The sequence below is a fragment of the Symphalangus syndactylus genome, chromosome 5, assembly GCF_028878055.3.
Source record: "Symphalangus syndactylus isolate Jambi chromosome 5, NHGRI_mSymSyn1-v2.1_pri, whole genome shotgun sequence".
In the NCBI taxonomy this organism is placed as follows: Eukaryota; Metazoa; Chordata; class Mammalia; order Primates; family Hylobatidae; genus Symphalangus; species Symphalangus syndactylus.
The window spans coordinates 53,609,741-53,632,468 of record NC_072427.2 but is presented as its reverse complement, the minus strand read 5'-3'; the positions used below and the strand labels follow the sequence as shown (position 1 = coordinate 53,632,468).

At 47.7% G+C, this 22,728-nt stretch overlaps 1 protein-coding gene across 5 annotated transcripts in view; it reads left to right on the top strand.

Annotated features, from left to right (window-relative positions):
• Positions 1-22,728, top strand: part of OCA2 (OCA2 melanosomal transmembrane protein) — a 335,403-nt gene that overhangs the window by 68,056 nt on the left and 244,619 nt on the right. For all 5 annotated transcript variants that reach the window (XR_010121073.1, XM_055278476.2, XM_055278475.2 and 2 more), the window contains exons 4-9: positions 1,661-1,849; positions 4,779-4,836; positions 7,043-7,115; positions 11,066-11,226; positions 13,389-13,471; positions 14,647-14,800. Coding sequence is in view for 4 of the 5 variants with exons in the window: in XM_055278476.2 (XP_055134451.1) it covers positions 1,661-1,849; positions 4,779-4,836; positions 7,043-7,115; positions 11,066-11,226; positions 13,389-13,471; positions 14,647-14,800 (718 nt within the window). In the remaining variant the exon portion in view is untranslated. The remainder of the gene's footprint in view (positions 1-1,660; positions 1,850-4,778; positions 4,837-7,042; positions 7,116-11,065; positions 11,227-13,388; positions 13,472-14,646; positions 14,801-22,728) is intronic.

Sequence of the window (22,728 nt, the reverse complement as noted above, 5' to 3'; positions counted from 1 at the left end):
AGAAGTATTCTTTTAAGGGTGTTGAGAGCAGGAATGTGTGGTACAAAGGTCAGAGCATGCCCTGTATCTGAACAGACAACTGGTAGCCACTCTTCACAGATGGTTATTTAAATTTAAATTAATTAAAATTAAAAATTCACTTCTTCAGTTGCACTAGCCACACTTCAAGTGACAAATAGCACATGTGGCTGCCATATTGGACAGGGAAGCGAACATTTCTATCACCACAGAAAGTTCTGTTACACAGCACTGCTCTAGAAGGCAATGACATTAACTTGCTTTCCTCTGTCTTCTTATAAGGTTTTTTTTTTTTGTTCCAATTTTGTTACAGCTGCGTTTTTTTTAGCAGTTGGTGCGATATTCTCACACACCTGAGCATTTTCCAGTCACAAAATTGATAGGATTATCGACTATTTTCAAAGTCACGTGTTATCTTGTTACACATTGGTTATACACAGCCTAATTGGCATCTCTGGGCTTCTCCTCCTGAATAACATTTTTTCCTTGTGAACCACTTCTAAAGCAGTCATAAGTGTTCAGGAGAATCACAATGCCCCATTGAGCTGGCTCCATTCTAATGTATCACAGATCACATCTGTTAACATCAGTATTGTGATCCCATGAATATTCTGTATGATACAGGAAAATTCTGGCTTTTGGTACAAGCTTTTAAGAGTCAAGTGCATCTAAACTGAAGAAACTGATCAGAAGGTCAGGGATTCAACCAAAAGTAAATGGAGGCTCTGTACAGTGGCTCATGACTATAATCCCAGCACTTTTGGAGGCCAAGGCAGTCAGATCACTTGAGGCCAGGAGTTCGAAACTAGCTTGGCCAACATAATGAAACCCCATCTCTACTAAAAACACAAAAATTAGTTGGGTGTGGTGGTGCGTGCCTGTAAGCCCAGCTACTGGGGAGGCTGAGGCAAAGAATTGCTTGAACCTGGGAGGCAGAGGTTGCAGTAAGCTGAAATTGCGCCACTGCACTCCAGCCTGGGTGACAGAGCAAGACTCTGTCTCAAAAAAACAAAACAAAACAACAACAACAAAAACCCCAAAAGTAAACGGATGTGTTTTCAAGTAATTCTGAGAAAAGTTTATGATTCCCCTTGAGTCATCTAGATATAGGCCCCATTTTTGGCCTGTATAGTTAGGTACGAATGTTGCCTCTTCCTGCTCATGCTTCTGTGGATGTTGTGTGGGAAGCCAGGTAGGCCACCTTCCCTACAGCTCCACTGCAGAAAGAGATCTACACAGAGGAGGAAAAACTGACACCACTCACCCTGGACAAGTCTCGCAGATCTAGGCATTGACTACTGGAGCCCGTGCAGTGAAAAAGCAAACACTGAAATCAGCGGGAAGTGGTCTGAGCCAGAAACAGCTTTCTTGGAAAGTCCCAAACTCAGAAAAAGCTGGTTTCTTGAAGGCCCACAATTCATTTTGAAGACTTTAGTGACTCCAGAAAATTTTCTTTGACATAAGTGTTCCATGAGGTCACAAAAAAACCATTCCCACCAGTATGAGAGCGCACCACTGTCTGGGGTCCTTTGAAAGACCAGGGTTGATTCGGTGCCATTTCACACAGTCAGAACTCAGAGGAAAGCTTGCTTTGCAGCCATTACTATTTAGGAGAGATAACCACACCTCTCTTGCTTTCCAGGTCACGGTGCATACCTGTTTACCATCCGGAGTTCATCACTGCTGAAGAGTCTTGGGAAGACAGCTCTGCTGACTGGGAGCAAAGATACCTGCTAAGCAGGGAGGTGTCTGGTCTGTCTGCATCTGCCTCCTCCGAGAAGGGAGACCTTCTGGACAGCCCGCACATCCGACTCCGTCTTTCCAAGCTGAGGTAGGCGGACTTGGGGTGCCCACCCTGGCAGCAGCGGCGGCCGCACATAGCGTCCTGCATGCCCCCTCCATCTTTCAAACCAGCAGCGTGAAGAAGAGGATGAGTTTTGTCTCATCTGGCCAGGCTGCACTTTTCCTCCAAGGTGATTTATTTTTACCTGGGCCTAGGGAGACATTTAAGATGGCCCGCAAATCATGCAGCGCCGGAGAGGACAAACCTAAATGATTGACACAGTACACTCCTTTCCTTCCTACTTGTGTGGCTGGGGTCTTCATGGCCATTAGGTTTGCAGATAGAATCTGTTTGCTTCAGGCGTCCCCGTGGCGTTTTGGAATTTGATATACCTTTGTAGTTACTGACGAAGGAGTGGGTCTGGCCCAGTGCACAGCCTGAGGGGTGCGGTTAAGGCTGGAAACATTTTAGAACTTACAATCCGTTGGAAAACCATTAATGTGTAAGCATTTGTCCGGGGCACATACAGAGCCGTGCTTGGGGAAGCAGAGTTGCATAGAGAAAGTGGATGGTGCACATGCCTACGGGAGCAGTGGGTGGGGAGGGGATGCGCATGCGTAGGGGGACGGCGGGCGTGGAAGTGGGAGTACGCATGCGTGTGTAGGCCTAGGGCGCGCATGCGTGGGAGGCCGAGGGTGCGCGCGGGCAGTAACGCTCTCACCTTACTGGCCTGTTTAACTAATGGGTTTCCTCCCATGCGCCCGTTCATTTGAAAGGGTTCTTTGGAGAGGGACATGTTTGAAAGCATCATTTCCAGGACAGAACAAGGTTTGGGAGCCGGGACCGGTGGGCTTCCATTCTGGTCCGACCTGAAGTCGCTGAGCGCCCATCGCAGGGCCTTGCCTGGCCACGCGACTGTGCCCTGTGGCGCGGTGCCCTCCTGGGTCTGTGGCCTCTCACGGGCCTACACTAAGATAATATGTGTGAAAGCCCTAGAGAAGTGAAAAAACACTACTCAGTCATCAAATATTAGCGTCACCGTGTCTCTGTGTGTGGGGACCTGTCTTTTCTGAAGATGCTCGCGGTTGGTTGGAAGTGTACCCGCCTGCACGCTCCAAGTGCACCTCCCTGGGTGTGAAGAGTTCCGCCTCAGACTCCCCGCAGTGCGTAGGGATCCGCTATCCTATACATCTTCCCAACAATCCTGGGAGGTACACGGAGGGTACCTCAAGGAGGGTAAGGCTTTTGCCCAAGGCCACACTGAGCCAAGACAAGGGGCAGGGATTCGACCCTAGATCCCCCACATTGCTGCTTGACATGGAGCTGTCTCTTCCCACTGTGACTCTCAACTGCCTGTAGCTTCTTCCTGATGAGAAGAAGGGGTCTCAGCCCCCCTCGTGGGTGCAATAAACATTTGGCCAATGAATCCGCTATGAGATTATGTGAGTTAGGTGAAATTGTGTGAGTGGGGTTCTGGTGCCATGGGTCAACAAGATGGCAAACGCTGACACTGTTCATGCCTTTTCCCAGCTGGATGGGTAACCACTCCTGAGGATGCCGTGTCCTCAGCTGTCCCACAACATGGAAAAGTAGAATCAAGTACATTTGAGACTTTTGCATTCAGTACTTGTTTTATCTTCTATGATTCATGGAATATTTGCCTTTGAGCTTGCCACTGAACTAAAAGACATTAGCGCCATTCTTTATAACATGTCTAAAAAGTGCCATGCGTGATCAGTGAAGAATCTTGTAAAAAACCTTTTATTTTGGGTTGTCAGCTCTGCTGCAGATGTCAGTTACGTAGAAAGAAATTTGTATTTAGAATAGCTCAATTAATGCTTCATGCTTTAAAAAGAAATGTCATTTTGATTCCTATTTAAGTAGGAGCTGTTGAATCATAATTGGGAATCGTGAACTGATTATTCATCAAATTCATTAAATCTAAGAGAATGCAAAACAAGATTTTACCATTTTCAAAGGATCAGAAAGAAGGTTTTCAAAGACAGATGAAACTTAACTAAGTGAGGAGAGTATTAAAAAGATGTTCCAACATAAAGTTTCTTATTTCATTCTACACACATATATCAAGCATGGGCTGTGAACCAGCATCCTTCCATGTGCGGGGACAAAGCAAAAACGCTCTAGTGCCTGCCCTCACGGAGCAGCCGGTGGGAGAGCACAACCTGGACTGGGCGGTGATGGTGCCATTGGGCGATGGGGTCTGGCTGCTGAGCGAGCAGAGATGGGCATGTCAGGAGGACTGCAGTCAGGGAGCATCCCGGCAGGCAAAGGCCCTGTGGTCCGGTCTGGGAGCAGCAAGGACGTTGGTGGGACGGAAGGGCAGCAGAATGCAGGCCAGGCCCAGGTTCACGTAGGGCCTGGGGGTCATGGTTAAGAAATGGGTAATGGTGAGGGGGACGGAATGGCTTTGGAAGTCCTTGGTAGGGGCTGAGTGTGTGGCTTGATGGTTAATTAAGTTATTGCCTAAGGAATTCTTAAGAGATTCTGCTGGTACAACCAGTAACGGCATAGCAATTTCTTCTTAAGTTATTTGTTTTTGTATTTGATGATCGAATCTGTATTCCTACCTTTCAGAAAACTGAGGGGAAAATAATTGATAAATATGAATCAGAGAGACAAGATAAGGCATTCAGTTTACTTTTTTTCCAGGAAACGGGAGCCTTTAAACAGCTATCACAAAGTCTCAAATCTTGAACTTTCGTTTCCCCAACAACAAGCTATGTGCAAACACTTTGGTTAACTATGTTCTCCTCTGGAACCTCCACCATGCTTCTTTGGATGGGGCTGTAGGTTTACTGGTCACTGATATGAGGGTGTTCTCCCTCATATCACGTTATGGAAATAATTCGAAACACATGCTTTGAGATGGAAGTTACTCAAGGCTGCAGAAAAGTGTCTGAGTCTGGGCAACAGGACTGCTGCCCTTGCCACTAAGACCCTACCTTTTCTCTTGCAGGCGCTGTGTGCAGTGGCTGAAAGTCACGGGCCTGTTTGTCTTTGTGGTGCTGTGTTCTGTGAGTACCGTAGCTGCCCCAGCACTACTGTTGGGTCAGTGGAAGCCCTGTGTGCCTTTGGCTGTATAGCAGGGGGAACCTGAGGTGTGGGGCTCAGTGCCTGGCCCTCTTCACTTGATTCTCTGACTGTCTTTGGAGGAGATGCTGAGGGCTGTGGGGCAGTGGGCTGAGGGGGTCAAGGGCTCCAGCTGTGCTCCTCTGCTGTGGTCCCAGTCACACAGCAGAAACCGGGCAGCATGGTGTTGCCATGTGGAAGGCCGGGTAGCTGGCTGTGGGGCTCCCTTCCCCCTCGAGTGGCTTATCACTTCCCTGTTCAGCCCTGGACAGTAGCACTCTTCGTGTGTGTTGGGACACATCTGGAGATCGTGGATAGCCCAGAGTGTCTCAGCGCCCCTTTGACATTGTGCCCTGGGCCTCTGCCCAGCGGTGAGTGTTGAAGTTCTGAGGTTTGCCCCGTCTGAGGAGGTGTCTCTGATTTTATTTGCCCAGACATCTCCATCCTTTCAAATACATGAACATTCACAACAGACTCATTCTGGAGCCAAACCAACGTGAGATGCCCTTGTAGGGAACAGGGTGTGGGAACGAGGGGACGGCGAGGGCCGCTCTGGTAAGCCCATGGCAGTGGGTGGTGCTGTTCTTCATTGGAGGGGTCCCAGCAGATGGACCCATCAGGGGAAAGGCACAGGAGCCCGAGCAGGGAGCCAGGGCTGCAGAGACACCTCTGTGCCCTCCGAGGTGACAGTCACGGGTCCCACTGCCAACCTTGGTGTGCTTTGTGGCCTGATGTAGCCTGAGCCAGGGTCACATAGCAGCACTCAAAATACATTTGCCCAATGAGTGGGTGTGTGGTCTCCTGTCTAGTTGTGTGTCTGTGTGTGTGCAGGTGGGTGTATGGTCTCCTATCTGTGGCTGTGTGTCTTCGTGTCTGCATGTGGGTGTGTGGTCCCCTGTGCCTGCTCTATGTCTGTGTGTGTGCACCTGTGTGAGCTGTGTAGGTTGTGGTCAGTGGCCATGATAGGTTGTGCCTGTGCTTTGCAGAGTTGTTTTGGGTGAGTGCCACTTTTGAATGTTGCTCTAAGATGGTGTGCATGGGCAGTTGTTGGGAGACCACAGTGGGTGGTAGGTGCTGCCGTGATGGGGGTGTGACTGTGGTTGTGGGCAAGGGTGGGTCTGAGCTGTGTTCCATGATGTGCACCAGCCTGGGGGGTGTGCTCTCCCATGCAGCCTGCCCTGGTGACAGGGTCTCCTGTGCATGAGACGTGTGGCTGTTGCTGGCTGTTTCGTGAGCTGCACGCGTGGCATGTGTGTTGTGGCTCTGTGTGCGTGCAGGAATGTCTGTGGCCCTGGGTCCGCTCTCAGCTGCGACATGAGGACAGCAGGGTGGTGTACGAAGTCAGTGCTGATTGCATTGAGCTGAGTACAGTCAACTTCTTAATAACCAACCCATGAGGGAGGAGGTCTGTGACCCAGAGAAAGGAAACCTATGCTAGAAATGGAAAACCAATTACATTGAGCTCTGAAAGCATCACGATTTGATATTTTTGGCTACCAATTTGCTTCCCCACTTCCTACTCACATGAATGTGTGTTTCTGAAGCCCCGCTGCTCAGCAGGGCCTGGCAGGTGCTCTGGGATTTCAAAGGAACTGGGCAGGGTGGGCCAGGTCTCCCCTGGTCCCCAAGAGCTGACCTGAGCTCTGTGTCCAGTCTTCAGCCTTATTTTGTGAGATGGGGTTTAGGTGATTTGTGGAGATATCCAAAATAGAATTTGAGGAATGATTTGAACTTCTATAATCTCATGTTATCATCAGTTTAATTTACTTTTTGATGGTATATAAGGTGCTTTGCAAATTTCACAAACACCTGCTACCACAAACACATGCTCTAACCATCACAGGGGTCATACTCCTTTATTCTCCATTGTGAGAAAACTACATTTATCCCTCTTTGATGATTTAATTTTATGGCCAGGTATTTAATCCTCAAATTTGGCAGATATCAATAATCAGGGCCCATTGTAGCTGAACGCTGTAATGAATCAGAATATTATAATATTTAAGACAAAGCTATTCAGAGTAAGCTGGCACGTACTGGTTACACACAGTAGCCCCATCATCACATCTGTTTTCAACTGTTATCAAAATGATTTACACCTTACTGCTCTCATACCACACCTCCGTCATTCAACGTTTCTGATTGTTACAGATTTTGTTCAGCCTATATCCTGATCAAGGAAAGCTCTGGCAGCTGTTGGCCTTGTCACCGCTGGAGAACTACTGTATCCAAAATCCACTCTGAGATGGCCAGCCGCCTGGCTGAGATCTGAAACGCAAGGAGACACTCGCAGACGGTTGTGACTGCTGCTGAAGGCCATGGCACAGGCCGTTACCATTCTCACCCACTTGAATTTTGTTTCTCCAGGATGTTTGATGAGAGATGGAGTCTCAGGATAGAGGGGCGGGGAGCTCCAGGGAGGCAGTGGCAGGGTTGGTGGTGGAGCTCTCCGAGTGAGGAAGGGGGACAGCAGGGCACATTCCAGCCAGGACCTGGCTTTCCCTAGCTCCTGGATACTCCTTTCCTCCCCCATCTCTTTTGTGTTCAGCGTGACCCATCTTCCAGTCCCTGCCGTCCTGGCTGTGTCACCTTGCTCTGATGACTGCTGTGGCACCTCCTACTGTGCTTGCTCTGGCCTTCTTGCATGCCTCAGAATTTTTAGTTAGAAGTCATACACATCCTGTAGGATAGTAGATACAGAGGCCAGTGGTGTTTAAGCTTGGAGATGAGCATGCTTTGACTTCTGCAGGCATTAGTTGGAGGGTTCATGTAAATCTAGCGAGAATCTGGCTGTGTTGAGGTTTGCGGTTGCTGTGGCAACCTGTGGTGCACTAGACACTCAGAATTACCGGGCACCCTGCCAGCTGTCTGCCAGACCTTGCTCTATGCCCACCTCTCCCACTGGGGTAACAGCTACTTTTTTCTCCTCCTACCTTCTCTTAGCCATAGGAATTCCCACTGTGCCCTCTGGCTGCCAGATTAGATGCACTTCCCAAGCAAATGAAGGCCTTTGCTCCCTAGGGGAGATAGAGGCAGCAGGAGAGGGTGAAGCTTGGCATCACTGGGGGATGCTTTCCTGGGATCTTCTCCAGGCTTCCTGTCTTCCTGGGGAGTGTCCGCTGGGGTTCCTGGAGGAAAAACCTGCAAGAAGATGTGAACACCTCCATCTGTGGCTCTCAGAGGCTCCCACGCTCATGCAAGCCCACACTTGACCTTGAGCAATGTCTACATTTTCTGGTTGAATCCTGCCTGATTCTGAAGCATGGAGCTGGCACCTGTCCTAGGGAAGCCGCCTCTCCCTACAGTCACCTGTTTCGCCCTAGGTTTCAGGCGAGTTGTTTCTTGCAGCCTCATTCTGGGATCAGGAGTGGGCGGTTAACTGATGTCTGCCCAGCCTTTTCTGGGTGAAAGGGTGGGAGTGCTGTTTCCCAGCTCTCCAGCCAGGGTCCAGAGCCTCTTTTGGAATGGACATGGTCATTACGGTGTCTGTGCATGAAGGCCCCTGAAGCCCCCGGTGCTGCTAGGGCAGCGGGCATCCGTGGAGGGTCCTGGAGAGATGGGACCGTCCGATGGGGTGCTCTGATCAGGCCAAATATTTTTGATGATTATTATTTAAAAAGGAATTAATTCAGTTAGCTAAATGGCAAGATTTTTTTTCTTTAGTCTACTTACTTGGTAGCCTTAGTGAACGGAAACTTTAGGAAACTGGCTTGCTTTCCTTGCAGTTGCTGTAATCTGTTGCATAGTCTTGGTTTTTGTAGTTCTTCCGGCAGTCTCACTACATCTTCCTAGGACACCCTCTCCTTAGCCAGCGACCTGCCCAGCAGGGCACCAGCAGCCTTCCAGAAAGGCCTGGCACTTGAGGCTTTCTGGTGAGCCCGGGGGCGCACTGGTCGTAGTTTGTGCTTCCCTCTGCTCAGTGGACGGAGGCACCCATGGTTTTAGAAGCACTCCACTTCCACTGGGGTCAGGGTGGCGCTGATGTCAGCTGAACACATGTGCACGTGTTTGTATTTTCTTCATCACTTTAAAACTGTGCCTGAGCTGTAGTTAAAGTATCTCCATGTGAGAGAACCGAAGAGCTGTGTGATGTTGACAGACTTTGTTTCTCATTCTTGTGCCTCGACCTCTGCATTACTTTCCCAGGATGAAGAAAGCCAAGACTTGCCCTGTGTTCCTGGCCCCCCTCATGAAGTTCCCAGGACAGGCCGCCCTCCTGGGCAGGACTTTCCCGCAGGGGGAAGGGGAGATAGAGCAACCGGCTGCCAGGCTGACCCAGGAACCTGAAGTGGGAGGCTGGATCCTGTCCAGAAAGCGTCCTCAGTGGGACTCAGGCAGGAGGGGGAGATTTCGGGGAACACTGGCACCAAACCTGATCAGTCAGTAGAGATCCCAGGCGAGCACAGCAGCTTAGGGCACTAAGATGAGATGATAGCCTCAGCCCTCTGTTCATCCCACTCAGGCCCCAGTGTGCCCCCTTTATTCTACAGCATTTTGCTGAGCTCCTTCTCGAGCAGCCTGAGTGCACCAGGCCCCACGCAGGACCCCACAGCCTGAGTCCCTCCCAGCAGGGGGCAGGCCGGCCTGCCTTTCTTGGCAGGGGGTGGGGATGGGTGGGGGCGGGGAGCTCTCTCGCCTTCCCTGCGTGGTCTTCGACTTTGGATGAAGAGGGAGAGAGAGCCTGGGAGAGATGAAGGCCGCAGGGGGGAAGACGTGCTGCGTCCTCCAGCGCGATGGGTCACCAGCCACGATGAGGGTGATTTGAGCCTCCAGCAGGCTCCTTGGAAAAGGGCAGTGTTCCCAGGGATTAACCACAGTTTCTGGAAACTCACGGACCCTCTTGAAAGATCCTGAGCTTTGTGAAAGCTGCAGGCATGAGGCCTGCCTGGGGAGGAGAGGAAGCCAGCTGGACCCCGCCCCCCACAAGGTGATTCCCAGAGAAAGGGCGTGCAGTGTAGGCGTGAGGTAGGAGGGGCCTCGGGCTGGTTGGAAAGGCCCACAGCAACGTCCTCAGGGCTGTCCTCTGAGCGAGGAGCTCCGGGTCCTCCTCCTGGCCCTCTGGCCTGCCCTGTGGAGGAGCCTGGGTGAAGGACACCGGGGGTGTCTGCTGTGAGAGGAGGAGCTTCTGGAGAAAGCACCACTCTCCTTTAGCCGGTGAATAGCAAAGCCACCTTTCTTTCAGAACCTCAGTGTCTCCTGCAGCAGCCGGGCCGTGTCGGTTCAGTAGTTGCAGGGTCTATTTTAGAACCCTGTAATTGTAGCACCTGAAATTCTTTGTCCCTGAATTGTTGTCTGAGGGAGGCCCGTCAGAGGCTCCCAGGGCATTGGGCAAATGTACAGAAGCCAGCAAACCTCTACAAGCAGGTCAGTTAAGGGCGCCCTCCTTGCCTCCCGCTCTCCCTTCTCTTCCTCCCTCCCTCCCTACTCTTCTTTGCTGCCTCCTCTTCTTTCTCCTCTCTTTCTCCCTCCCTTCTCCCCATTCTCCCTATTCTCTCCCTCCCTCCTTCTTCACCCCTCCCTTTCTTTCTCTCCTTTTTCCCATGTGATGCATTTTGTATCACACCCAGCGCCACATCCTGGGCTCTCGGAGGACATGGAGGAGACTGTGTGATTCAGAGGGGAGGAGAAAACACTGTTTCCTCGCCCTCGTAGCTTCTCCAACCAGGGCCCTGCAGATTGGACACAAAGGACAGGTTAACAAGAAAAAGGCATACTCATGTGTTTCATATAAGTGTTGCCTGACAAGAAACAGCTGAGCTTGGTGTTTTGATGCTAGGTTTGATGAAGAGTGGAGAGTCGTGAAAGGCGTGATAGGATGAGAGCACGTGAGCAAGCACAGGAAACGGGCTGGGAGGGGCCCTGGCGAGGCCTGTCCATTCAGGTCCCTCTTGGCCTCCCTCCATCTTTGGAGCTAAGGATGCACTTTTCCCCCAGTGTGGGGGGGGCACCTCTCACGTGAGGGTCATGACCTGCTTCAGGGAAGTTGGGTCTTGGATGAGGGCTGAGATGTGGGTAATGAGAAAGGCAGGAAGATTGTGTTGATGGCCAAGGGCGTGGGGCACCTGGGGAAACACATTTCTTCGCGCACTGTCCAAGGAGGGTGTGTGTCTGGCGGGCGGCGGGAACATGGGGTTCCTCCTGCCTGCCTTGTGGTTCTCCTTGACACTCTCCGAGCCATGAACCTCAGCAGCCACGTGGACTCCACGCTTCTGCAGGTGGACCTGGCAGGGGCCCTAGTGGCCAGCGGGCCAAGTCGTCCTGGGAGGGAAGAGCACATCGTGGTGGAGCTGACTCAGGCCGACACGTTGGGCTCCAGGTGGCGGCGGCCACAGCAGGTTATGCTGATAATTTATTTGAAAGGAATTGTGAAATCTCATTTCATCTCATAATAAATTGTGTTTCCTCTTGAATGGACTGGATGGGGAGGACACCATTCTTAGTCAATTCATTGGCTCTTCTTACCTTTTGCTTTGTTGTTGAAATTCCCTTTTTACCATCTCTCTACTTATGAAACTCTTGCCATTACAGTAAAATCAGGCTTACAAGTTCGTTATTCAAAATGATTTTGCTGGGCCATTCAGGAAACATACATTTGAAATGAAAAAACCTTTTTTTTTTTTTTTGCTGTTGTTAAAGTGCAGTTAAGTCCCGGCCTTACGTCGTGGTTCAGAAGACACTTCCACAGCACAGTTACTGTGTTTGTGGACACCTGCTAAGATGGTGCCTAAGTTCTGAGCTGCTGCATCTGTGTAGGCCTGTGCTCAGTCTTGTCTCTGAGCCTTGTCAAGCCTTCATTCACATCCTGCAAAGGCAGCCAGGAAGTGGTGGCTGTCATGGCAGCCCAGAACCTAGACTCCAGAGGCAGGGCTCCTTCCATGCAAGCCTGACTCCCCCGAGCCCTGGCCTCAGAGATGCCACTGGATTATCACGGTGACTTCTGCATGGAAGTCGTAGCCCTGGTTCATGGATGTTCCCTGTTATGGCCAGTAGAAGGAAACCCCGCCCATGCACAGGCTGTGTCACCTACAATGGAGCATCTGAAGAATGAATGCACCCTCACCTTTTCCTGCCGTGTAGAGCATGGTCCACAGAGCAAAGGTCTCATGAACTAGCATGCAGTCTCCTGGACCATGGCTGACGCAACACCAATGTTCTGAACTGCTGCCCTGGCCAGGGTCTTAGGATGTCAACTTGGTTCCTCATCACTCCTTGGTGATGAGCAATGACCTTTGCCCTCTGACCTGGGCCTTGCATGGAGAAGGGCAGGACCTTACACAGCCTGCGGTCCCGCTGCCTCCCCAGCACTTGCATATTAATAATCCAGATTAAATGATCTGTATGGCACCTCCCTGCTCTCTTGGGGTGCCCCTTCCTAACATGCTGATGCACCCAAAATGCACACAGGCAAATCCAGCCCCAGAAACATGGGAAACCCAAGAGATCTTTACTAAAGGATTTTCTTCCCCCCAGATATGCTCTTTGCAAACACTGAAGTACCTAAAAGATCTTGTGTTCTCTCATGCGTGTGCTTCTTTGCTTTGACTAGTTTCAGAGATCCTGTTTTCAGTGTCCTTTGTGATTTGTGGGCGAGATTCGCATCTTCCCATTGAGGGTCTCCCCCGCTCCCCAGGCTGCCTCCCCAGCTGATCACTCTCCTGCACCCCAGGGGCAAGAACATGCAAGGCAGGGAATGAAGCTTCACTCTGGGGCCCTTCCTTGCAGGGGTTCCTGTGCACAGGGGTGTGGAAGGTTTGCTGGGGGTGGGTTCGTTGCCTCCAGGTTGCAAGCAGTTGCAGAAGCAGTTCTCAGGACTCAGAGCACTCAGAAGAGTTCTCCAAGTCTCTAGTAACTTGTAGTGATTCATTTTTTAAATAAAAAAAAATTTATATTAAAAAATTTTTAGAGTCGGGGGTCTCACTCTGTTGCCCAGGCTGGGATGTAGTGGTATGATCTCAGCTCACTGTACCTTTGAACTTCTGGGCTCACGGGATCCTCCTGCCTCAGCCCCTAAGTGGCTGGGACCACAGGCACATGCCACCAGGCCTGGCTAATTTTAAAAATTTTTTTGTGCAGACAGGGGTCTTGCTCTGTTGCCCAGGCTGATCTTGAACTCTTGGCCTCAACTGATCCTCCCACCTTGGCCTCCCAAAGTGTTGGGATTACAGGCGTGAGCCAGCGCATCTGGGTGTGATTTCTTTTTCTTGTATTAAATCACTATTTACTTCTATGCCTTTTGTACTTTTGTACACTAATTCTGCATTTTTTCTTTTGAATCCTTTTTCTTAAACAAAGCTCTCTAAATTGTGGAAATTTCCAGCTCCAACCACCTGCACTAGCTCCTAACATCAGAGATGTGAGAGCTCAAATAAAGATGCTCTCCTGTTTCTTTCTTTCTCCTTTTCTTTTTTGAAACAAATACCTAGACTGAGCAGTGCAGATCCCAGATGGTGTCTCAGGTGAAAAGCCTCACCATAACTTTATGCTTTGGCTTGTACAGGTCACTCACAACTGGACGGTGTATTTAAATCCGAGGAGAAGCGAGCACTCAGTGATGAGCAGGACCTTTGAGGTACTGACCAGGTGAGTTCTCAGTGAGTGAGGTGTTGGGGCAGGCTGTCTGGGACACGTGTGTTTAAAGGAGTCTGACCTACAGGACACTGAGTTTCGGCCCACACAGCACCAGGTCAGCATGTGGCTTGGACACGGCACTCATGCTGTGTAGACAGTGAGCTCAAAGGCTGTGGGAGGGCATTGTAGCTGTGGGTGTCAGGATATAAGAGGATTGACTGCAGAAGTCAGTTTGAAACAAATGGTATTTTTTGGTTGATGTTCTAGTTTCATTAGTGTGAAGCTGTACAGTGGAGAATTCTAGGAAATTTAGGATTCTTCTTCCTTACCTAATGCTGCTCCATATTCAATCGGTACTCTTGGTTGGTGTGTTAGACAGCTAAGGCTGCCGTATCGTAGTACTAAACACTGGGTGGCTTAAATGTCAGACATTTACCTTGTAATTCTAGAGGCTGGAAGTCTGAGGTCAAGGTGTCAGCAGGGTCAGTTTCTCCCAAGGCCTCTCCCCTGGCTTACAGGTGGCCATCCCTCTGTGCCTGTCTTCTGATCTCTCCTTGTATGGACACCCATCCTACTGGATTAGGAGTCATCCCCATAACCACATTTAACCTTCCTCACCTTGTTAAAGACCCTACCTCTACCTACAGTCCCATTTGGAGGTACTCAGGGTTAGGACTTCAACATAGGAATTGTTTTTGGAGGAAAGGGACACAATTCAGCCCATAAAATGTATTGACTGATCTTGAAAAAATGCTTCAGTGTCCACCACAGACCTGTGGTCACTTGCAGGCTTCTCGTCTGTAGTGCGTCTCCCTACTCTCAGGGACTGGAGTTCAAATAGCTGGCTCTGCTCTTAGTTAGCAGGTAAAGTGGTCGGGTATGTTGGGGAGGAGGAAGAGCCAGTTCAATGGCTGGCGTCTTCTGTGCAGGCCCCTACTCACTGTTCATTGTCGGGTGGCATCACAGGGAGGCTGAGGGGTCTGCTTGGACTGGTCGGGCTTGGCTGCAGGGAGGTTGCGTCCTGTGTCTCACGCCGCTGGCCTGTGCTCACTGCTCTTCCAGCTGTGAGATTGGGCGTTAGGCTGAATTGTTCCATTTGGACTCTGGTTAACGCCATGGCTGATACAGAGGGGAGGTCCCCTAACTGTTGACCTTGTGAACAGTAAGGTCATCGTTTTGTTCTGCAGAGAGACGGTGTCCATCAGCATCCAGGCCTCCCTCCAGCAGACCCAGGCTGTCCCTCTTTTGATGGCTCATCAGTACCTCCGTGGAAGTGTAGAAGCCCAGGTGACCATTGCGACGGCCATCCTCGCGGGCGTCTACGCACTGATCATATTTGAGGTAACTTTCACACCTGCTCCCCCAATCTGTCTGGGCCCACAGTCAGGGAGGCTTGAGACTCGCGAGACACTCTGGATGGGCTCAGTCCTGACTCCTTAATCAAACTGGACTAGCGTCATCATTCCTAAAGATTAGCGTGTCCCTCTCTCTAGGTAGAAAGGGAACCATACAGGAATATTTGCTGAATCTTGGCAACTGACATGAAAAGGATGGATTTTAGGAGCAGAAGTGTACCTGAGAAAACAGAATGTGCATACAATTTTCTACTCTCTCTCCGCTGCTCATTCCAAGTGTGACCTTGAGGGAACAAGAGTCACAGTCTCCTCTGAGACTCAGAGTCTGCACCTGTGTGATGAGTGTGCTCAGTTGTGCCCACCTGCACCGTGGGATTCTGTGTGTGAGGGGACACGGATGGCCTGGGGCTGTGTGCCCGGAGGGATTATCTGAGTATCTGTTCCGTCTAATATTTGGCTCATGGGCATTTCCACATGTGATCTTAAGTCCAGTCAATGTGATGTTTCTGGGAAGTTCCAAGTGTGGCTATGCCTTCAACAGCACGAAGTGACGTGCAGACCCTTCCTGGGCTGGGCAGGTCCATTGTTGATTTAACTATGAAATCAAACTTACCCACAACACGGACAGGAGCCTGGAAGGTCGGCGCATGACGTGACCATTAGAGGCGCGTCCTAGTGAGCTTGGGATAGGTCTGAGAAATACCTGGGGATGTTGAGGAGATGGCAGGCTGGAGGAGTGGCCAGGAAAGTTCCAGAACTTTGCTTGTGGTTGTTGAGTCCACCTGCTGAGGAATGACGACCCCAGTAAGTTGAGCCCTCACCTGTCTAACAAGGGCCACTCACAGGATTAATTGTTATCTCTTATATCTCTTCAGTTCTAGAACAGTTTTGTCCCCTCCATTTTCTATCCATTTTCTTTTAAATCCATATTACTGTTGTTTCACGGTTCCCATGACCACCCTGTGATTTGACACAGGAACTTGCAGGCTCAGGGGCAGCTGTCCTCTGGGCTGGGGTTTATTGCCATGCCCGGCAGTGGAGACCTGCTGAGCCTGGAGCAACCCAGGAGTGGGCTTCTGCAAGGCCTCCTCTCCCGGGAGGGCCCACACAGAGCATGCCCCTCCCTCCAGCAGCCAGAGACAGCCATGTGCAGTGTTTCTGCCCCAGGCAGCCTGTTGAAAACTGAGTTTTTGTGGGAGCTGGTTAGATGGTCACCCTCAGCTTACCAAGATCCTGACTCCCAGAAGGCAAGCAGGTGTGCACCATTTATAAATCACATTTTATACAGTCTGGGCATGCAGGTAATACAGCAGAACACAATGCCCCAGGCCCACAAGACAGCCTTCTCTTTGGTAATGAGGGAATAGTCTCGAAGCTGAGTACCCAGAAGCCAGCCAAGGGCCCTTCCAAAGGTGACGTCCTCAGGCTAGGTGAAGTCTTTACTGCACCACCATCTAGTTGACAAATCCTATTCTGTTGTTCTGTAGAATATTCTATGCCCTGATTCAGCTGCTGGGTTCCTCATGGGATGAATTAGCTGCTCTTCCTATTTCCTACAGACTACAATTGAGATCTGAAGTCTTCAGGTTCCATTTTGGGGTGGCCGTGCTTCACAGGTGTGCAGGGGTCTGGCCTGCATCCAGGAGGAGGACCCTGTGTCTGGATGTCCTGCTGTCAGGGGTGCGGAGAATGCCCAGGGAGTTGAGGTGGTGGAGAAAGGTGCCCAGCTCCCTGCCACTTTTTCTCTTAATGATTTTAATACCCACCAGGGCCCACTGCCTGCCTAAGATAAATCCTATTTCTGTAATGATCAACTTTCTTAGTAATGAGCTCTTCCCTTAGTAACTTCCAGTGGTATCCACTGAATTTATTTAGTTTCTCTCTTCCTCTTTTTTACTATTATTTTGCAATTATAGATTTAATAAATTCAATGTGCTTTAATTAGTTACAGTCATTAATTAAAAAATACAATACAATGCCAATTATTTTAAATGGGATTCTCTGTTATTCTAGGGTTTGTTCACTTTTTTGTAAAATTGTTCAACCTTCGAAAACTACGTAATTTGCAAAGATTTATTAATTTTCATTAATTAATGGTCATTATTATTTGTCATTTAGAAAAAACCTCTCCTTCTCTACAAAAAGCCATCTCTAGATTTTAAAAGTCCTGTACATTGATTTTTTTTATTATGGCTAGCAGATATTTAAGAGGCCAGTTCGACATGGTTTCTACCCTTACAGAAACAAAAAGCAGAGGCCACCACACAGAAACCAGCCACACATAGAAGGGTGTGTGGCAGGGTCTCAGGAAGGGCCTTGGAGGGCAGTCCCTGGATTCCATGAGCAGTGTGGCAGCCCAAGACCTCACAGAGGCTGCCTCCCCATGCAGACCATCCATTTCCTGGCAGTCTTTTAGTAGGTCTCCCTACACGGCTTGCTCTACACATCTGGTGGTGCAAGGCCCTTCTGTCATAGCTGTCCATGTGGCCCTGCCTATGACAGGGTGTGGTCTTTCTATTGGTGTGTAGTGATATCTTACTGTGCTTTCAACTTAATTTCTCTAAAGATGATAATGTTGGACATTATCTTTTCGTGTATTTATTTGCTACCTGTATATCTTCTTCAATGTGACATCTGTATGTGCCTTTTGCTTATTTTCTAATTGAATTGTTTATCAATGTTGAGCTTTGACTGTTCTTTATATATTATAGATATAAAGACTTTGTTGGATATGTGGTTTGCAAATATTTTCCTTAGTCTAGTTTATAATTTTTTTTCCTTTTTTTTTGGAGACAAAGCGCTGGGATTACAGGCATGAGCCACAGTGCCGGCCTTTTTTTTTCTTTTTTGAGATGGAGTCTCCATCTGTTGCCTAGGCTGGAGTGCAATGGCCCGATCTCGGCTCATTGCAACACCATCTCCTGGGTTCGAGTGATTCTCCTGCTCCAGCCTCCCAAGTAGCTAAAACTACAGGAGCGTGCCACCATGCTTGGCTAATTTTTTTGTATTTTTTGTAGAGACAGGGTTTTACCATGTTGGCCAGGCTGGTCTTGAACTCCTGACCTCAAGTGATCCACCTACTTCAGCCTCCCAAAGTGCTGGGATTACAGGCATGAGCCACTGTGCTGGGCCAATTATTTTCTGTTATGGATTGTGGTTTGGGTGTCAAGTCTAAGAACTTATTGCTTAGTTGCAATAATTCCAGAGTCCAAAGATTGGTTTTCTTATTTTTTTTTCAGTTTTACTTTTAAGACCAGGATCTATTTTGAGTTAGTTTTATTATTATTATTTTTTTCTTTGAGACAAGGTTTCAGTCTGTCGCCCTGGCTGGAGTGCAGTAGCATGATCACAGCTCACTGCAGCTCAAGTGATCCTTCTGCCTCGGTCTCCTGAGTAGCTGAGACTACAGGCATGCAATATCGTACTTGGCTAAGTTTTAAAATTTTTTTTGTAGAGTCAGGGTCTTGCTATGTTGCCCAGGCTGGTCTTGAATTCCTGGCCTCAAGAGATTCTCCTGCTTTGGCTTCTTAAAGTGCTGAGATTACAGGTATGACTGACTGTGCCAGGCCTTGAGTTATTTTCTGTATTTGTATGAGAGTTTTAAGTGAAGGTTCATTTTTAAACCTACGGCTGTCCAGTTGGGCCAGCATCATTTATTGACAAGACTATCCCTCCTCAGTTGAATTGCATTTGCTCCTTGGTTAAAAATTAATTGGACATATTTGTGGGGTATATCTCTGGGTTCTCTATTCTGTCCCATTGGTAATGTGTCTGTTCCTCCACCAGTACCACACTATCTTGATTACTGCAGGTGTAAGTTTGGACACTGGCAAGAGTGATTCCTCACACTTACTATTTTTTTTTCCCAAAATTGTTCTGGCTATTCTGTGGCCATTTTTTTTTTCCATGTACATTTTCCCCTCTTCTTCCTCCAGCTTTATTGGAATAAAGTTACATTTCTATTTTCCAGGACTTCAGTTGCTTTTTCATGTGGTGCTTTGACATCCACATTTTAGAATGGCCTTCTAGTCCCTAAACATAGTATTTATTTTGGTCTTCTTTGATTTTTTAAATAATTTTCATGATACTGATCTTGTACATCTTTTCTTAAATTTATACCTAAGTGTTTCCTTTTCTTTGGAGCAATTGTAAATGGTACTGAGTTTTTATTTTGATTTCCACCTATCTATTGTCAGTACATATAAATGCATTTTTCTCTATGTTAATCTTGTACCTTGTTATTTTATTGAATTTACCTATTCTCAGAGTTTTTAAAAAATAAAATTATTGAGATTTCCTATGTAGACAATCATGTCATTTGCAATGAGGACAGTTTTATTTCTTCTTTTCCAATCTGTATGTCTTTAATTTCCTTTTCTTGCCTTATTGCAGTGGCTAGAATGGGAATGGTAAGACTGGCATTGTTCTCAATCCTAAAGGGAAAGCATTCAGTCTTTCACCATGAAGTATGATATTATTAGTTTTTTGTAGATGCTCTTTATGAGACTGAGGAAATTCTTTTCTTTTCCTAATGTACTAAGAGGGGTTTTTTGTTGTGTTTTTTTCTTTTCTTCTCTCTTTCTCTTTTTTTTTTTAAAAAACCATTAATTGGGTGTTGAGTTTTGTCAGCATCTTTTCTGTGTCAATTGATGTGCTCATACGGTTTTTTTATTAGCTGTTTGATATGGTGGATTACATTGATTTATTTTAGAATATTGGACTAGACTTGCATATCTGGAATAAATCCTTCTTTCTAATGTGAGTGTTTATTACTATAATTTTCCCTGTCAGCACTGCTGTAGCTGCATCTTACAGATTTTGACCTGTTGTGTTTTCAGTTTCAGTTAGTTCTCTCTAATTCTTACATTTCCCTGAGACTTCCACTTTGACCCAATGATTATTTAGATGTGTGTTGTTTAAATTCTAGATATTATAGATTTTCCTGTTGTCTTTCTATTACTAAATTACAGTTTGATTCACTTCTAGTTAGAGAACTTACACTATATTTAATCCTTTCAATTTGTTGACTTTGTGTGTGTGTATGTGTGTGTGTGTGACAGAATCTCCCTCTGTTGCCCAGGCTGGAGTGCAGTGGCACAATCTCAGCTCACTGCAACCTCCGCCTTGTGGGTTCAAGTGATTCCCATGCCTCAGCCTCCCAAGTAGATGAGACCACAGGCACACACCATCATGCCTGGCTACTTTTTGTGTTTTAGTAGAGACAGACTTTTGCCATGTTGGCCAGGCTGGTCATGAACTCCTGGCCTCAAGTGATCTGCCTACCTCGGTCTCCCAAAGTGCTGGGATTACAGGTGTGAGCCACTGTGCCCAGGCATTGTTGAATTTTTTCTTAATGACTCAGGTTTATGGTCTATCTTGATGAATATTCTGTGGGCTTAAAGTAATATGATTTTTCCTTTCTTATAATACTAGTGTAACTTGCAAATATAAATTTTATATAGGTAGTCTAAGCAACAACTTCTGAAAACTCAACACCGTCCTTTTGTTGTGTCTATAACTTGATGTGGAAGGTAGAGAAGGCTGCAGGGGTGCTAAAGGAATACTATGTTCTACCTTACGTTTCTGTGACTTCTGTGTGTCCAGAACTCCCTAGGGGAAGGTCCACATTATGAGGGGAGGGCTGGATGCAATCGCCAGCCCTGTGGGCTCTCCAGCAGTGGAGCCAACATTGCATCATTCCTGGGATCTACTCTAGGGGTAAAATTTGCCTTGGGCAATGACTCAGAAGTTGTCTTGTTTCAGGCGAGGCTGCCTCCCCAGAACTGGAGGTCTCTAGATTCTGCAGGCAGGCATGCTTAGGCTGTGCCACTGCTGTCTGCATCCTGCTGCACTCAGGGGAGTCTTGGGGTGGCTTGCAGATGCCCCTGCCTGTCCTCCCAATCTGCTGCTGCCAGCTGCTCCCCAGATGATGACGCTGTTGCCTCAGTATGGCCTCCTCCCTGATCCCTTCTCATCTGCTCTGTTTGAAATGTTTGTTTTTTGGTGCCGTAAAGAAATAGCACTTGAACATAAATTTAATTTCCTCAGCAAGGGCATTTTTATACTTTCTGCAGAAAGGGTACACTCGCCAGTAGTTTTGCCACGAGAGTACACCAAACAAAGGAGACAGGGTCATTTATAACCTGAGCATCCACCTTACTGCTGTGTCTGGTTTCCACTGGCTAGAACGGGACCTCACATTTTGTATTTGTTTTGATTGGCTAGCAACTTAGAACTTTTTGGAAGAGGCAAAGGCAGAGGAGAACAAAGGAAGGAGGAAGTAACTTGTAGAATGCTGAGAAAGGTAAAAACAAACACCTTTAAATAAGGAAGAGGAACAGGCTATGAGCTAATGCTTGCTTGGACTAGTATAAGCATGCCAGGACAAATATTAGGCTAAATTTTGGGAGCTAAGAACATAAAGTACATTAATTTCTTTATTACGGCTAGCAGATATTTAAGAATGTTAGCACAGGTCTTTGAATAAACTTTGCTTCTAAGAGAAGTTACTATTTATTTCTAATGAGATGGGGAGGAAAGTCTTTGAAGAGGACCCTCTGCTTTACTTTTCACATGCTTTGTTGTGGGCGCTGCATCTCACTTATTGTGTCTGTTGTTGGTTGCTTTTGTTCAGTGTTGATTCAAGTGCCTTGGACACTGCCTGGCATAGAGCAAGTGCTCAATAAATATTAAACAAAGGTTTCCAGAGCATCTTCAGATATTTGAGACAGGTGCTAAGGTCCTCTGGGTCTGGTCTAACTTGGCTCCTGCGGGGGGTGGGCACTTTTCACCCCTGACTTTGTGCCCAGTGACCCGTGAGTGACTGAATGGGAACAAAGGATCAGCCAGGGTTCCCTTTAGGTCTTTTAATAGCTTGATGGGATGAAATTATTTCAGGAAATACCTTGGGTTATTTATACTTCTGGTCCTACAGATAATCATCCTGATTGGCACTTTCTTGCCTGAGGATTTGGGGTTGTATCTTTCATCCTTGTAAAGTAGTTCTTTTTTTTTTTTTTTTTTTTGAGACGGAGTCTCGCCCAGGGTGGAGTGCAATAGCGCGATCTCGGCTCACTGCAACCTCCGCCTCCCGGGTTCAAGCAATTCTCCTGCCTTAGCTTCCCAAGTATCTGGGATTACAGGTGTGTGCCACCACCCCTGGCTAATTTTTTGTATCTTTAGTAGAGATGGGGTTTCACCATGTTGGCCAGACTGGTCTCGAACTCCTGACCTTGTGATCTGCCTGCCTCGGCCTCCCAAAGTGCTGGGATTACAGGTGTGAGCCACCACACCCGGCCCATCTTGTAAAGTAGTTCTTGTTGAAAGTCCCAAAGAACACAGTTGGAGCAATCCTCCTAACTCTTGCACTTTGCATCTATAATAGGGCTCTAGGAGATTTCCCAATGCAGCATTCTAAAAATTCCATTATCAGAGCTAAGGCTTCTATGCCCTTATACTGTATAAAATCATATTAAAATAGTTCTGACACAGTCTTAATAAACAATATTTCACAACAGAAATGAGACAATGCATTTTCTCCATGTGTCTTTCATCCAACCCCTGGTATTATGTTTTAAGAAGGATTGCCACTATGGCTCCTTTCTGCTGGAAACAAGCGGGCCCTTTCTTTCCCTTCACCCACTTTATGTAATTGTAGCAAAATGATGCAGCCTTTGTGTAACATCGTGTTTCATTGCTCTGGGTCCTTCCATATTTAATTTAGGAGTTCGTGTAGTGTTTGGTTTAAAAATTAACTGTGAAATTAAATTCAAGAGAGATGAATAGAGAACACCTTCCATCTTCCAGGGAGTCTCCATTTTAATTTACAGAAATGGGAAGCATATCTGGAGAGAGAAGAGCTGCATTTCAAAACTCAATGCACGTACCATAACACTGCAAACCTCCAAGTTAGGT